The 17,339-nt window shown below is 49.7% G+C and overlaps 1 protein-coding gene across 2 annotated transcripts in view; it reads left to right on the forward strand.

Moving 5' to 3' along the window:
* The first annotated feature begins 256 nt into the window (after nucleotides 1–256).
* Nucleotides 257–17,339, forward strand: part of LOC137424268 (ARF GTPase-activating protein GIT1) — a 117,656-nt gene continuing 100,573 nt past the window's right edge. For both annotated transcript variants that reach the window (XM_078773734.1, XM_078773735.1), the window contains exons 1-3: nucleotides 257–890; nucleotides 4,303–4,436; nucleotides 16,323–16,435. In XM_078773734.1, the coding sequence (XP_078629860.1) occupies nucleotides 839–890; nucleotides 4,303–4,436; nucleotides 16,323–16,435 (299 nt within the window). In that variant the 5' untranslated portion in view covers nucleotides 257–838. The remainder of the gene's footprint in view (nucleotides 891–4,302; nucleotides 4,437–16,322; nucleotides 16,436–17,339) is intronic.

Raw genomic sequence — 17,339 nt, forward strand, 5'->3', positions numbered from 1 at the left:
TTTATATATTTTGATTTTTTTAGCAGGCAAGAAAGTGGTTCAATTTTACCTCAGAATATTGAGTTGTATCGTAATATACTTGTGGTGTGGCTGGTCATCCTCAATTGTTTTGCATTTCGATTCGGGCCATATGTTGTAGTTAATGCAAATGTCTTTTATGGCAAATGCATATATTATGGCGGATATACATCCTAGTATATATGATACAGGCCACTGGTACAAGATAATGTGCTTGAAGCGAGTAAATATTTGTGCTCTCATCGATTGTTGTCATGACGTCATGGCGCTTGTAAAAAGATGTCACGACGTCAATGGAAGGCCTTTCTACGTCCTTCATGGAAAATTTTCATCGAAACAAAATTGGGAAACAATTGAATTGTCTGAAAGAAAATTGAATTCGAAAGATTTCGAGCAATAAAGCGTGTGGAATCGGGTCTCTTAATAACGGAAATTGGGGAAATATTATTGTTCCGCAGAAATCGCTTTCGTTTCCTGTGTAGCCCAAATCTGAGAGAATGGGCGCTCAAAATAGGTGACGATGTGGGTGAGCAGGCAGGTGAGGTTGGCAGGTATGGCCTAAATTACAACTTCTTCATTTTGTGAGGACGGCGTCTTGATTGGACACGGTACGAGATTTTGTCGATCGGAATTCGGATCGGGCATTTGCAATCTTGGTTTTGGGTGAGTTGGTCGATGTAGATGATCTTTGGGTCGTGCACTTTGCGTTAACAATAGTCTCGATATCGGAGTGGATGTGGCTTCGTGAGAAAGCTCTTTGGAGCGCCATTGGGTTATAAATTCACGCCGAACAACGATCAGACTCCTGAAGGAGAGGAAGATGTCACGTAAAATGACTCGAAGTGAAGTGTGTGCTGATTGCAGCGCTCCAGGTATGTTATTGTTATATTGTTAAAATGTCGTGTAATGCATCATTCTTTAACCTTTACCTCCAAACCTCACCCCGTGACCACTCCCTCCAAACCTCACCCTTTACCCACTCCCACCAAACCTCACCCTTTACCCACTCCCACCAAACCTCACCCTTTACCCACTCCCACCATCCACTCCCACCAAACCTCACCCCGTGACCACTCCCTCCAAACCTCACCCTTTACCCATTCCCACCAAACCTCATCCTTTACCCACTCCCACCATCCACTCCCACCAAACCTCACCCCGTGACCACTCCCTCCAAACCTCACCCTTTACCCACTCCCACCAAACCTCATCCCGTCACCACTCCCACCAAACCTCACCCTTTACCCACTCCCACCAAACCTCACCCCGTGACCACTCCCTCCAAACCTCACCCTTTACCCACTCCCACCAAACCTCACCCTTTACCCACTCCCACCAAACCTCACCCTTTACCCACTCCCACCAAACCTCACCCCGTGACCACTCCCACCAAACCTCACCCTTTACCCACTCCCTCCAAACCTCACCCCGTGACCACTCCCACCAAACCTCACCCTTTACCCACTCCCACCAAACCTCACCCTTTACCCACTCCCACCAAACCTCACCCTTTACCCACTCCCTCCAAACCTCACCCCGTAACCACTCCCACCAAACCTCACCCTTTACCCACTCCCACCAAACCTCATCCCGTCACCACTCCCACCAAACCTCACCCTTTACCCACTCCCACCAAACCTCACCCTTTACCCACTCCTACCAAACCTCACCCTTTACCCACTCCCACCAAACCTCACCCTTTACCCACTCCCACCAAACCTCACCCCGTGACCACTCCCACCAAACCTCACCCTTTACCCACTCCCTCCAAACCTCACCCCGTGACCACTCCCACCAAACCTCACCCTTTACCCACTCCCTCCAAACCTCACCCCGTGACCACTCCCACTAAACCTCACCCCGTGACCACTCCCACTAAACCTCACCCCGTGACCACTCCCACTAAACCTCACCCCGTGACCACTCCCACCAAACCTCACCCCGTGACCACTCCCACCAAACCTCACCCCGTGACCACTCCCACCAAACCTCACCCTTTACCCACTCCCACCAAACCTCACCCCGTGACCACTCCCACCAAACCTCACCCTTTACCCACTCCCACCAAACCTCACCCCGTGACCACTCCCACCAAACCTCACCCTTTACCCATTCCCTCCAAACCTCACCCCGTGACCACTCCCACCAAACCTCACCCTTTACCCACTCCCTCCAAACCTCACCCCGTGACCACTCCCACTAAACCTCACCTCGTGACCACTCCCACTAAACCTCACCCCGTGACCACTCCCACGAAACCTCACCCTTTACCCACTCCCACCAAACCTCACCCTTTACCCACTCCCTCCAAACCTCACCCCGTGACCACTCCACTAAACCTCACCCCGTGACCACTCCCACCAAACCTCACCCCGTGACAACTCCCACCAAACCTCACCCCGTGACAACTCCCTCCAAAGCTCACCCTGTGACGACTCCCTCCAAACCTCACCCTTTACCCACTCCCTCCAAACCTCACCCCGTGACCACTCCCTCCAAACCTCACCCCGTGACCACTCCCACTAAACCTCACCACGTGACCACTCCCACCAAACCTCACCCTTTACCCACTCCCACCGAACCTCACCCCGTGACCACTCCCTCCAAACCTCACCCCGTGACCACTCCCACTAAACCTCACCATGTGACCACTCCCACCAAACCTCACCCTTTACCCACTCCCACCAAACCTCACCCCGTGACCACTCCCACCAAACCTCACCCTTTACCCACTCCCACCAAACCTCACCCCGTGACCACCCCCTCCAAACCTCACGCCGTGAACACTCTCTCCAAACCTCACCCTGTGACCACTCCCTCCAAACCTCACCCCGTGACCACTCCCTCCAAACCTCACCCCGTGACCACTCCCTCCAAACCTCACCCCGTGACCACTCCCTCCAAACCTCACCCCGTGACCACTCCCTCCAAACCTCACCCCGTGACCACTCCCTCCAAACCTCACCCCGTGACAAATCCTTCCAAACGTCACCCCGTGACCACTCCCACTAAACCTCACCCCGTGACCACTCCCACCAAACCTCACCCTTTACCCACTCCCACCAAACCTCACCCCGTGACCACTCCCACCAAACCTCACCCCGTGACCACTTCCACCAAACCTCACCCTTTACCCACTCCCACCAAACCTCACCCTGTGACCACCCCCTCCAAACCTCACCCCGTGACAACTCCCTCCAAACCTCACCCCGTGACCACTCCCTCCAAACCTCACCCCGTGACAATTCCTTCCAAACGTCACCCCGTGACCCCTCCCTCCAAACCTCACCCCGTGACCACTCCCACCAAACCTCACCCTTTATCCACTCCCACCAAACCTCACCCTGTGACCACCCCCTCCAAACCTCACCCCGTGACAACTCCCTCCAAACCTCACCCCGTGACCACTCCCTCCAAACCTCACCCCGTGACAATGCCTTCCAAACGTCACCCCGTGACCCCTCCCTCCAAACCTCACCCCATGACCACTTCCTCCAAACCTCACCCCGTGACCAGTCCCTCCAAACCTCACCCTTTACCCACTCTCACCAAACCTCACCCTTTACCCACTCCTTCCAACCCCCACACCTCGCCCGCTCTTCCCAACACCCAAATCGCGCCCGCCCCTTCCAAACCTCAACCCTCGTCCACTCCCACCAAATCTCGCCCCTTGCCCACTCCCACTAAACCTCACCCTTTACCCACTCCCACCAAACCTCACCCATTACCCACTCCCACCAAACCTCACCCCGTGACCACTCCCACCAAACCTCACCCTTTACCCACTCTCACCAAACCTCACCCATTACCCACTCCTTCCAACCCCCACACCTCGCCCGCTCTTTCCAACACCCACACCTCGCCCACTCTTTCCAACACTCAAATCTCGCCCGCCCCTTCCAAACCTCTCCCCTTGCCCACTCCCACGAAATGTCACCCCTTGCCCACTCCCACCAAATCTCGCCCCTTTCCCACTCCCAACAAATCTCACCCCTTTCCCACTCCCACCACATCTCACCACTTGCCCACTCCCATCAAACCCCAACCCTCACCCACTCACTCCAAACCTCATCCCACACCCACTCCCTCTAAATCTCACCCCTCGCCCACCTGCTCACAACTTCACCCCTCACCACTTCCTCTGAATCTCGCTGACTCCATACTTAACCCCACCACCGATCACCCACCACCATCTGCCACCCAATATTCAACCTATCTTTTTACATTTCAGTTGACCCCATCAAGCTTTTTCCATTATGTTCTCATCACTTGTCTGTGTGGAAGATCCAGGATGGGCATCCATCAATCGCGGTGTGCTGATTTGCGATGAGTGCTGCAGTGTCCACCGGTCTCTCGGGCGTCACATTTCATTGGTGAAACATCTCCGCCACTCACACTGGCCCCCTACGCTTTTGCAGGTATCTGCACAGGTCTTTTGTGCCTCTGACTATTGTCTGAATTTCGTTGATCTCCAGCTGCCAATGAATGAGAACATTATGAAACAGACCAACTTACCAACATAGGTCTCCGTCGACAATGTTTGATTCCTTAGATTAACGCAGGTACATCCATTACATTAACGCTTCAGCTTGCCTACTCTTTGTGGAGGACACAGTGGAATCTTTAACGTCCACCGACATGCTGGCAGACAGGACAGCCAGTTTAACGTCCATCCGAGGGACGGCACATGCATTGTTGAGTCACCTTGCCTGTGAGACACCAGGATGGCAGTTTATAGCTGGGTCGGGATTGCAGCCAGGGCTGGACAGCTTAGAGGCGAGTGTGCATGCTTGTAGGCCAGGCTGCCATCCATTGTAGTCACGTATTTTGTAAGGTTGCCCTTTATTAGCCTTGTCCATTCCCGAAAAATGACGGGCGAAGTTATTCTTATCGGTCTGTCAAAATGAGTATGGGAATCCGCATGCAGATCTACTTCAATATAGAGCATTCATTCTTTTGAAGTTGCTTTCAATATGACATTTGCAGTATTTCTCTCAGGTCTTGCAAAGTACCTGATATCACAGGCACGACTTGCCCCCAGGTGACCTTGATCTCATTGCGAGCTGGCTAGTCAAGCTCGTGATCTCGCTGTAATAGTCCATGGGCCAGACAGAAAATCGGTACCAAATTTGGGGCAAAACTTAAGTGGTATTAAAATGTTTGTGGGGTCAGTATGAACAAATTAATATATGATAACCTTTCCACAGAAGTAGCTTAGTCCATTTATTTTCCATCTTAACATTTTGGCCAATTGGCGCTTTTTTGTAATTAAGCAAAGTCATATATCATGAAAATATTGTTACAGACACGACTTTGATGTTAAGGTGGGCCGAGCGGAATGGCCGTCGTGTCCGCACAAATTACCCGATTGTACTCGAACGTTGACGAAGCCGCGCCACGCTGGCTCAATAAGGAAAAAGAAGACACACGGCTGAATTATAATGACAGACACCAGGGATACGGTTCTCAAGACCTCCGGAGGAGATTATATTCGTGCGGAAGGTCAGATTACAGGGACGAGAGGTACAACATAGAAAGACAAGCACTTAGACACAATCTTATATTATTCCCCAACAGACGACAGGCAAACGGGACAAGGCTGACTCACACGGGGGTTGATGGCAGGAAAGCGGTTGTCGATGGCTCCAGGTCCTCCTGGGCTCAGGGCAGGATCGACCCGGTCCGGTCCAGAGATGCGGAAGGTTGCACAGCGCTCGAAGTGGCGTCTTTTCGTCTCAAGCTGGGGGCGCATCTGACGTCACATCCGGCGCGTGGCCGCGTATATCCGGCGGGGAGTGACACGCCCTCGGCTCGTTAGCTCCGCCTCGTGGAATCGGCACGTTGCTTCTCATTGGGTGCGTGCGGGGGGTTTACCAGGCTCCGCCCTTGACGAGGAGCTGACAAGGAGCCCCTTCGTGGTAACCCCGTGGAGCGCATGGTCTGGAGCGCATCGTCTGGAGCGCATTGTCGATGGCGGCGAACCGAGCCGGTGGGAGGACGCACACTCCCCCCCGCGCAGCGCCGTGCCCCTCTGTTGTTGTAGACGGGGAAGAAGATGGGAGGAGGTATGGGAAAGGTCCTAAACTCACTACTGGTGCCATATAATCACATTCTGGTGCAACGAAGAGTCATAATTAATGGAAACGAGGCCTTAACTGACATAGACTAAGAATAACTAGCAAGATGTCCGAAAGTTGTCTACGTGTGGTGCGGTGGACCTGGGCACGACATTTAATGGGGGAATAAGGGGAAGGTCGGCTCTACTGATTGTTGTTTACAGACAATGGGACTAGGGAATGGGGGATTGGGGATAGTTGGGGAGTATTGGGGAAAATAGGGGAATATTTACAAGCGGATATGGAGGCCAAATTCCATATTCGCAACATTGCACCCTTCTCTACCCTCGGGGCGTCCCGACCCGATAAATTTTTACCTACTTTAGTGTGGCACGCAATGTAGTTCCCTCTACTATTAACTCTACCCTGAGTGCGACAGTTTTACAGATATTCACAAATGAGTAAATATGTCCCCCTGCGACGTTGCACCCTTCTCCTCTCAGAAACACACCCACAGGATAACCGAATCCGGAAAGAATTCTCAAACTAAACATACAGCCGGTATGGAGCATTATTTACACAAGACTACGCTGATATTTACACTACGATCCAGGACCTGTTTTTGGAGGAACACATGCAGATGTTATGCATAGAGAGAGCACGCTTGCCAGCATCGATACACCAACCCACGAGTGCTCTGTGGCCGACGGCCTTTAATAACGTGCAGAGCACCCTTTCCCAGCATCAAAAGCACCACCCCACCACCAATCGGTGCAGTCACCATTGTTCATTGGAATAAAAATAAATTCGACAACCCCTAACCCTGCAGGTGTCTCTTGCTCTTCTTGTGGTGCACTTGGTGTTAACTAAAAGTGGTTCACCTGTATGGCATAGGTGCCACGTTGACCCATAGGTCCATCCCCGGGTGGTGCTTGGCCGCAAACGAACTGCGGTCCATTGTGGGTGGCCACAAACATTGCGGTCCATATGGTGTATCGATCCCGGCAGCAAACAGCGAAAGTGCAGGCCCACAACTGCGCAGCCAGCACCTCTCTCTCCTCTCTCTCTACCCCAAAGCCAGATCCTCGGAGGTGGGAGACAAAAGAAGCAGACAAGTGAGTAAGGTGGTAAGGGCGCAAAAGTGCACGCAATGTAAGGTGATGCACACTGGGGGCACATGGGAACCAGGTGAGACAGGTACGTTCCTATCGTACCCCCCCCCCCCCCCACCAGGTAACCTACATGGCCCCTCCCTTACCCCTTACTGTATCCACAAAACACAACACTACCCATAAACATCTACTCTACAAATCAACAAACATCCCTACTGTCTTCCCCGTTCCTCCCATAAACCAAATTCGTCTTCTCTCCCTCCTAACCAATCAAATTTGCCATTTTCAACTCTCATCAAAATTTGCCATTTTCAACTCAACATCAAAATTTGCCATTACCAATTCATCATCAGTCCCTCCTAGGGAGGGAGAGATGGAATCACCCCAATGTCTCATCCACGTCGTGATGCGTCTCACAAATCCACAGCAATCTCATTTCCTGCTACAAACCAAGAAAACACAGGTGTGGAGTCATCATCATCACCTCAGGTAAGTGGCTGCGTATGGTGCGACAGGTTCATCAATCCTAACTATCTCCTAAATGACTTTAACAACTTTACACTACCCGGGGTCTTTCTCCGGCCAAACCATTGGCCCTCTTACACTATGGGTTCTAAAAACCAATTCCCATTGGCCAAACTGTGGTGCTCTTCAATTTGGGGTCTCACTCCCCCGATTCATCTCCCGGTGCCCTCGCACAATTTCTGGGCTGTGGCGTGTACCTCTCCCAGCGGGTCTACCCACCTGCACACCTCCACCACTGTAGTTGCCTCCAAGCTTACCTGTTCCTTACCCTAACCTATCTACCTGGGGAAGGCCCTCTGGCGCTCTCCCCACTCCGTGCCCTCTCTGGCACTGGGCTGCCCGATCCACACCCGGGATCCTCAGGCACCCACTCACAACTACCGGCTCCCAGAGCCCACCTGCGGCCTCACCTGGCCGACATCCTCACAGTGGTGGAGTGCCCAACCAACTACACACACTAACAGGCTACACGCACAGCCATTTCCACAACACTAATGCACCCATTCACAACACCATTCTGCAACCGCACCACAAATGCCAATATCCAACCACAACTTACCTATACCCTCTACCTAACACTTACACTACCCGCCCCGGGTATTCGTGAAAGGGGTCCACTCTTCCCCCATCCACACCTTCGCACCATGCACACCACTCCGTACCACTTACTCCAACTCTCTCCACACACCTGTACTTGCACACCTGTGCTCTCACACTTGGTGCCACCTGCACCCTTCTCTCCCCAAGCGCATTCGCGCTGATCCACACACTCACTACTCATACACTGCTCCACACACCTGTCCAGTTGCACACCTGTGCAATCACACCTGTTCAATTCTCACACACACAGCATCATCTCAGCTAACTACTCCCTTCTGAAACTTGCGCTTCCCAGTCGTCCCTTTAAACTATTGCGCTCCCACGTCATTATCATCCACACTAATCTACCTGCGTCCCTACTACAGGTATCAGTCACTAACTAAACTTAACGTCACCTAAGGTCATCTTCTCTAGATCCCTATCAATATAACCTAACCCACCCGGGCTAGTTTTCACTGCCATACACCCCATAAACTATTGCTCCTTTGCCCCCCTCATGGGAAGGGTGGCAGGGATGCCATCCCACCACATCGGGGGTCTCTCACTACCAATTTTGCACATCAAATTTCAACAAATCAAAAATTTGCCAATCACTACCCATCATCTGCCAATCACTACTGCCAATCCCTTGCCAATCATCAAATTTTGTTTTTCTCTAATTTTGGGTCCAAAACACTAACCTCATCACCCAGTCGACTCACTAATACCTCTCGGTGCGCCAATTCCTGTCCAAAGCCCGGCTTCGTAAAGCCAAGCCATGAATGCTGGTTGTTCTGTGCCAGCGGCTGGGTGCGTCCCGCATTCGGTGCAGGGAAGGAGGTTTACCCGGGCCGAGATCCCACGCACCATCTCGGCACGGAGCCATCCAATGCCCCGATCTCGACCTGCCGGCACGTCTCACCAAAAAGTGGTCGCCATGACGACCCTTTCTATCGGGCTGCCAGCTCCGCCTAGTGGAGCCTGGACGCGGCCGTTCAAAGCGAGGCCCGGCACGCACCGAGGGCCTGCTTCGGCTAAAAGTCGCTCTAACCTCTAACCCGTGTAACGTCGATGCTTCACCTGGACGCTTACACCCCGCAGCCCGTTCCTTGCTCACACATCCAGCCGTGCCCATGCTCCTCGTACCTTTCCTTACACACGCAGGTACACTCATTCCACTCACAGCCTTGGTCACACACCTGACCACCGAACACTTTGGCACACATTCGTCGCTCGCACACCTCACCAATACACCTCCTCGCGCCCCCTCCTCGGTCACCTCCTCTGTGACAATCACAGGTGTGCCCTCATTCGCACACCCAACCACGTGCCTCACCACCAACTCCAGCGTGCATTCCCACTCACGCTCTACCATTCCAGGTGTGCATCCTTCCATCCCAGGTGTACATCCTCGCTCACCTGTCACAACTAACTCACGCTCCATGTCACTCTCACTACTCTCACCTCCATTCCTGACAGCGCACTCACCCTTACTCTTGACAGCGCACTCTTTCCTCGTGCACCTGTCCGTCACACACCTTTCTCGCGCACACTCTCCCGTTACACCCTCTGTAACACTCACCACAGGTGTGCATTCTTCCTTGCCTTTGACAGCGCACTCTTTCCTCATGTACCTGTCCATCACACACCTTTCTCGCGCACACTCTCCCGTTACACCCTCTGTAACACTCACCACACCGCGCTTCCATGTGCTCCCTCGCACACACGCTACGACCGACTCATTCTCGCCAACACCCTCACTCCTTGGCACACACTTTTTCCTCACACACCCCAGAGTCGGACTTTCTCGCACACCTCCTCTTTCGCACACCAGACCTGTCACACACCTCACCAACGGCCTTTCACGAACACCCGGATCCAAACCAATCCCCAAGCTTCTTAAATCCCCTGGCGCATCATACGCACGACCATATTGGTCACCACTTACACCGGGTCCTCTTCCTCTTCGCTTCTCCTCCATCACCTGCGAATCCCTCATCCGGTTAATGAGCACATCATCACGATCCAAACACAGACTTTGGACCAATTCTTTTATCTCCTCTTTTATCTCCTTGTTATCCCCTCTCCGTCGCTTCTTAATTTCGCTCACCCCTTCTTCCACTTCTTCTAATTTGTGCCTCACCTCTTTTATTCCCCGGTACGTCTCCTCAAGCTCGTCCTCCAAGGCTACCTTGACCGTTTCCATGTGCGTCCTCACCTGCCGGTCCTTCGTCTCCATTACCTCTATCACCTCGTCCAACCTCGTTGTCAGTCCCTCACGTACTATCTGACATTCCCTCTTTGTCGCTATTAAGTCGTTTTTTATGTCGTTTTGTGTCGCTTTTAAACCTCCTAATACTGCAGTGTTCCTTTGAACCTGCTCCGTTAGTCCTTTTTGTCCCTCCGTCAGCTGTTCCACCTCCTGCGTCAGGACCTCTATGCCCCCCTGTAACTTTACAGTCCCCTTTCTCACCTCCTTCTCCATGTGCTCCTCACAGTGCCTCACCTCCTCGCGCACTCCTCCGACCTCCTCACTCACTCCTCTTCTGATCTCCTCTCCCATCACTTGCATCTCCTGCCCAGATGCCACCCTCATCTGCTCCATTTCCTCCCTGTGAGCATCCAATTTGGTTTCTACCCCCATTCTGACCCCCTCTATCTGCTGCCCCATTTGGTTAACTTCCCTTTCCGCTTGGTCCCTCATGTCCCTCAATTTGCCTTCCATCCTGTTTTCTAACCCCTCTAACCCATTTTTCACTCCCTCTATCTGATTCTCCTGAGCGGCCATTCTGTTTTCTACCCCCGTTAACCCCTCCTGTATTTCCCCTAATCTATTGTCCAATTTCCCAAATTTCTCGTCTAATCCCTTAAAATTATTGTCTAACCCCTCACTGGTACCCCTCGCTTCGTCCCTCATTACCCCCATTTGGTTTCCCATTACCCCCATTTGCTCACTCTGAGCCCTCGCTTCGTCCCTCATTACCCCCATTTGGCCCTCCAATCGCTCACTATCAGCCCTCATTTGCTCACTAGTCTGGGCCATAAGGGCCTTCATTTGTATAAAAAAAAGGTTCCAATCCACCAGCGTCACTGCTACGGTCGCGGGCGTGGACGCCGTGGCCACCTCGTGCGTGACAACGCTATTTTGCGACCCTGCCGCCCTCACTGCTTCGCTCTCCTCCTGTCCCTCATGTCCCTCAATTTGGTCCTGGACCGACCCTGCTTCACTCTCCCCTACCGGACCCCAGCCGTCTTGATCCGCCATAGCGCGACTTTCAAAATTCGAGTTTCGTAACACCAATCCAAATTTTGCTGTTATAATTTCGTCGAGCGCAGTAACCGCGGGACCGCGCTCCGGATCGATTTGGTCGAGCGCCGTACGCGCTCCGGCTCGATTTTCCCTCCCAAAATTTGGGCCTAACTAATTTAGTCCCGGGTCCGAATCTCACTCCTCGACACCAATTGTTACAGTACTAACACAATTGGTGTCCAAAATTTGGGCTAAATAAATTTAGTCCCAGGTTCGAATCCAACTCCTGACAACCAATTGTTACAGACACGACTTTGATGTTAAGGTGGGCCGAGCGGAATGGCCGTCGTGTCCGCACAAATTACCCGATTGTACTCGAACGTTGACGAAGCCGCGCCACGCTGGCTCAATAAGGAAAAAGAAGACACACGGCTGAATTATAATGACAGACACCAGGGATACGGTTCTCAAGACCTCCGGAGGAGATTATATTCGTGCGGAAGGTCAGATTACAGGGACGAGAGGTACAACATAGAAAGACAAGCACTTAGACACAATCTTATATTATTCCCCAACAGACGACAGGCAAACGGGACAAGGCTGACTCACACGGGGGTTGATGGCAGGAAAGCGGTTGTCGATGGCTCCAGGTCCTCCTGGGCTCAGGGCAGGATCGACCCGGTCCGGTCCAGAGATGCGGAAGGTTGCACAGCGCTCGAAGTGGCGTCTTTTCGTCTCAAGCTGGGGGCGCATCTGACGTCACATCCGGCGCGTGGCCGCGTATATCCGGCGGGGAGTGACACGCCCTCGGCTCGTTAGCTCCGCCTCGTGGAATCGGCACGTTGCTTCTCATTGGGTGCGTGCGGGGGGTTTACCAGGCTCCGCCCTTGACGAGGAGCTGACAAGGAGCCCCTTCGTGGTAACCCCGTGGAGCGCATGGTCTGGAGCGCATCGTCTGGAGCGCATTGTCGATGGCGGCGAACCGAGCCGGTGGGAGGACGCACACTCCCCCCCGCGCAGCGCCGTGCCCCTCTGTTGTTGTAGACGGGGAAGAAGATGGGAGGAGGTATGGGAAAGGTCCTAAACTCACTACTGGTGCCATATAATCACATTCTGGTGCAACGAAGTCATAATTAATGGAAACGAGGCCTTAACTGACATAGACTAAGAATAACTAGCAAGATGTCCGAAAGTTGTCTACGTGTGGTGCGGTGGACCTGGGCACGACATTTAATGGGGGAATAAGGGGAAGGTCGGCTCTACTGATTGTTGTTTACAGACAATGGGACTAGGGAATGGGGGATTGGGGATAGTTGGGGAGTATTGGGGAAAATAGGGGAATATTTACAAGCGGATATGGAGGCCAAATTCCATATTCGCAACAATATTCCATTAAAAGCCATCCGTAATAAGTTAATAATATTTCCAGCCAACAGAATATTTCCAAGAGTCACTGATTATGGTTATTTTACCATAATATAGGCTAACCTCGGTATATCACTATGGACGGGGTCCATGAAAATGGTCCGCACCATAAGTGAATAGCAATATATAGGGAGATTTTATATGCTAATAATAAGGAAATGGGCAATTTGGGATCCATTGAATAAAAGTGAAATATCCAATATAGTGATATATCGAATAGTGATATATTGAGGTTAGCTTCTAATCATATATTTACTTCCAGATTTTCTACAAATATTGTAAGGATGTAGATGTTAAGTTGTTTTCAGGCAGTAAACTGAATTGGGTGGGATGTGGAAGACAAGTATAAGCCTTTGTTTATTTCAGATATTTATTTCAGGTTTACAAGGTCAACTGTGTGCATCAGTATGGGTTCCAGCCCCAGTAATTAATCAGTCCTACCCTGTCACCATGGACGTCATATGTATCCACTCAGTGTCTGGTCCCTGGGGTTACCATGGCAACACTCCTGATTGACACATGATAATAGTACACTGCTCACTCTGCAGGCTGTTCCAGTGTACATGCTCCACTGCTGTGTAACATATTGCATTTTATTTTAACAGTAGATCGTGATAACATTAACAAATATAGAAGAAAACATCCAGCATGCAGTTGCACTCCCAATCTTATTAAGGTAAGAAGTAATTTTCAGCTTTCAATGTATTTTTGTGAAGGTTATGATGAACAATACATAATCAAACCGGACAAGGTTCCTTGACATTACTAAGCTGGGTCAGTCCCTGGGAGATAGTGTCTGCAATGCAATCATTGGTATGCATGCCTTCACTGGCTGTGATACAGTCAGTGCCTTTGCAGGCCGTGGAAAGATGGGCACATTAAAGCAAATGAAGTCTGAAAAGACCTACCAGAAGGTTTTCTGTGAGCTTGGACAGTCATGGGATGTGTCTGCAGAGCAGTTTCAGAAGCTGCAAGAAATCACTTGTCGAATGTATGTGCCTTCTACAAGCACATCAGATGTGAATACACTCCGCGACCAACTTTTCTGCACCAGACATGGTCAACTAGAGTCCAGTCAACTACCACCTTGTGAAGATTGCCTGTACATGCATGGTCTTCGTGCCAACTATCAAGCTGCCATCTGGAGACGATCTTTACAATGTCAACCCCTTGTACCAAGTCCCAAGGACCATGGATGGACCATAGATGATGATGGCAAGCTGGCCGTCGTGTGGATGCGTGGGTCACCAGCACCGGAAGCTGTATTGCAGTTCTTATCCTGTCAATGTGTGAAGTCTTGCAAATTACCTGAGTGCCCATGTCTCAGCAATGGTTTGAAGTGCACAAACATGTGCAAACTAAAAACCTGTGGAAACCAACCAATTGAGGAAGAACTGGTTGCAGAACTAACAGATATCGATGATGGCGATGATGAGTGATGCAATGGAGATTGAATCTATGATTTCATTCTGCAAATAAGAGACAGTTATAAATATCACAGCACCTATACTTCTATTTCATGATGCCTTGCAGTAGAAACAACAATTGACATGGAAGTTGGCATATCCTGGGAGTAGAATTTCACCAATGCAATCCATTACCATGTACATGTACCCTAAGTTTGTGTGTGTTTTGAAGGCAAAGAGTAAAAAGGTGGAAATGTCTGATGTTGTTCTTGAATTTCATGCAATGTAAATGTATTCTACAACAGACTAACACATTTGAGACAGAAATATACTTTTGGGGGAGGTAGCAAAGCTGTAAAAGATTATACCCGGTGAAAGTGCATTTTTGGTTCTGCCAGAGGGTGTGCCCATTCAAGACATGATAATTACTAATAAGCTACCTCTCTGGGAAGGTTATCATATGAAAACATAATCTAGGGATGTTGAACTATTAAAAAATGGCAACTAGAATTTGCCCACCCAGATGGTACCGATACGTGAAATTTTGGGTCTGGGCCCATGGACTATAAGGCCTACAGACTCTATTAGCATGCCTGACCAGCCTTCGGCACAGTTTGACAAAGTTGTCTCACTTAACCATAATGTTTTACATCTAATTTAACCACAAGTTCATTTTATACCTTGAATGTGGATCATGTCCAAGTTAGCCACACTCGTTCTTGAGAGTTTGTTTGTCTGAATCTATAATCTACTGTAATCTATATTGTTAATCCTCAGGTGTTTATTAACTTGCATCACAAACGGACAGCTTTGCACAGCACTCTTGAAGGCTGAAGGTCGATCTGCGTTGGCAGACAGGTAGCCAGAGCCGATTCACTGGAGTCAACCCCCACCCCTCTGCGAGGCTCTGCGTTGTTAAATGCTCCGTCTCTGTAGCGGGGGAGGAACATGTCGGAATCGTGCACTTTGTGACACCTTTTTGAAATTTGGCACGGTGTTTGGGCCGGGCACGGGATTTTCAAAGACCACTGACTACAAGTTGGGTGCGCCAACTGTGGCCGGTAGCTGCAAACTTCAAAATGGCCACCAATAGGTACGAAACGGACAATATCTCAGCTCATAAGGGACGTCATAAGGTTTGAGGCACTATACAAACTTGGAAATAGACAGCATTTGCGTATTTCCTCACTGAATTGGGAAACCAACTATTTTTTAGGACAAAAGGTCAAAGGTCAACTCAAGGTCAAACTTCCAAAATCATTAATTTTCATCTGAAAAACCATCATTTTTGTCCAATTGACTTGAAAATTGGACAGCATTTGTGTAGTGCCTCAATGAATTGGGAAACAAACTATTTTTGAGGTCAGAACGGACGTCATAAGGACGCAGCATGGCACTATGACATAAAAATAAAAAAAACTCTTAAAAAGTGGTTGTTACTGGGCAGGATCGATGGACCCTTTTTCAAATTTGGCATGATGATAGGGCAGGTCATGAGATTTTCAAAAACCACTGGCTACAAGTTGGCATACCCCCTCCTGGAGGTGAGAGGCGGTTTCGTTTATTATTGATATTTCCTCTGTAACCTTTAAATTGATCTCAAATCCTAAAATACTCTTCAAAAATGGATTATCTGTACTTGAAAACATGGAAAAAGTCGTATTAATTACACTTAGATATATGACCAGTAGAAGCTGAGATATTGTCCGTTTCATACCTATTGGCGGCCATTTTGAATTTTGCAGCTACCGGCCATCAGAGGGGTGTGCCAACTTGTAGCCAGTGGTTTTTGAAAATTTCATGACCTGCCCTATCATCATGCCAAATTTCAAAAAGGTGTCACAAAGTGCACGATTCTTGTGTTTTATGACATGTTCCTCCCCCGCTACTGGTGATTGTGCTTTTCATGTAACAAATTCTGATTCCATATTATCCCTTACACTTTCTGTAGATGGTGCAAACCTTGGTGAGCAATGGTGCTAATTCTATCTGGGAGCATTCCCTGCTCGATCCAGCACAGGTGCAGAGTGGGCGGCGGAAGGCAAATCCAATGGACAAAGTGCAGTGAGTGGGAAGTTTCAAAGTGAAACGTGTTGTCTCAATTTCAGAAGTTTTTGTTTTATTTAAAATGGGGAACTTCATTTGATTTTTACGTGTCATTTTGCGTGTTTTTTTTTTTTGTAGGTTAATACCTGAAGTCGACTTGTTTTCACACTGACCTTTGTGGTTTTGATAATGTTAGATTGGTGTCAGGTAGTTTAATGTCTGGTTACTACTCATGTGAGCAACTTTGGTTAGATTGTCATAACCTTCATTTTGTACCTCGTATAACACTTGGATCTTACTGTAAAAAGCACTCTGCCGAGCTTTCTATCTTTGGACTTGGGCACAGTTAGAGCCAATGATTTTCTGTTTCAACAAATTATCTTTTCATTTAAGATTCCATTTCATATTATCAAGGGGAAAAGAAGCATTAATTTGTGACGTGCATTAAAAAAAAATACAATTTTCCACAAATCCTCTGTAGCACCCCATGGGCGGTGTATTTTGCAATGATGGTGACGCGGAAACACGAGGAACTAGAACGGCACTCAGTTGAGAGCATACCTCCGCCTGGTAGGCCAATACCACTCAATGGTGAAGAATCACTTAAAAAATTATACTAGCTGGAACCGGATCCGACCAAAATTGAATCGATTCTTCCTTGTCACACACACAATCTGTCCAACAAATTTCGTCCAAATCCGTTCATAACTTTTTGAGATATTCTGCTATGTATAGTGGCCCTATCTCCCAATGGTGAATGAATGAATGAATGATCGTTTTAAGGCCATTTTTCCCCGCTGGAGCGGGCATTAGCCTTGCGGGCCCCATGACAATCATGGTTCCCTGTTTGAGGCAATGTTTTTATGGCCGGATGCCCTTCCTGACGCCAACCCTTAGTCGCCTCTTACGATGCACAGGGATA

This window comes from Myxine glutinosa, chromosome 3 (assembly GCF_964187855.1).
Source record: "Myxine glutinosa chromosome 3, kmMyxGlut1.1, whole genome shotgun sequence".
Classification (NCBI taxonomy): Eukaryota; Metazoa; Chordata; class Myxini; order Myxiniformes; family Myxinidae; genus Myxine; species Myxine glutinosa.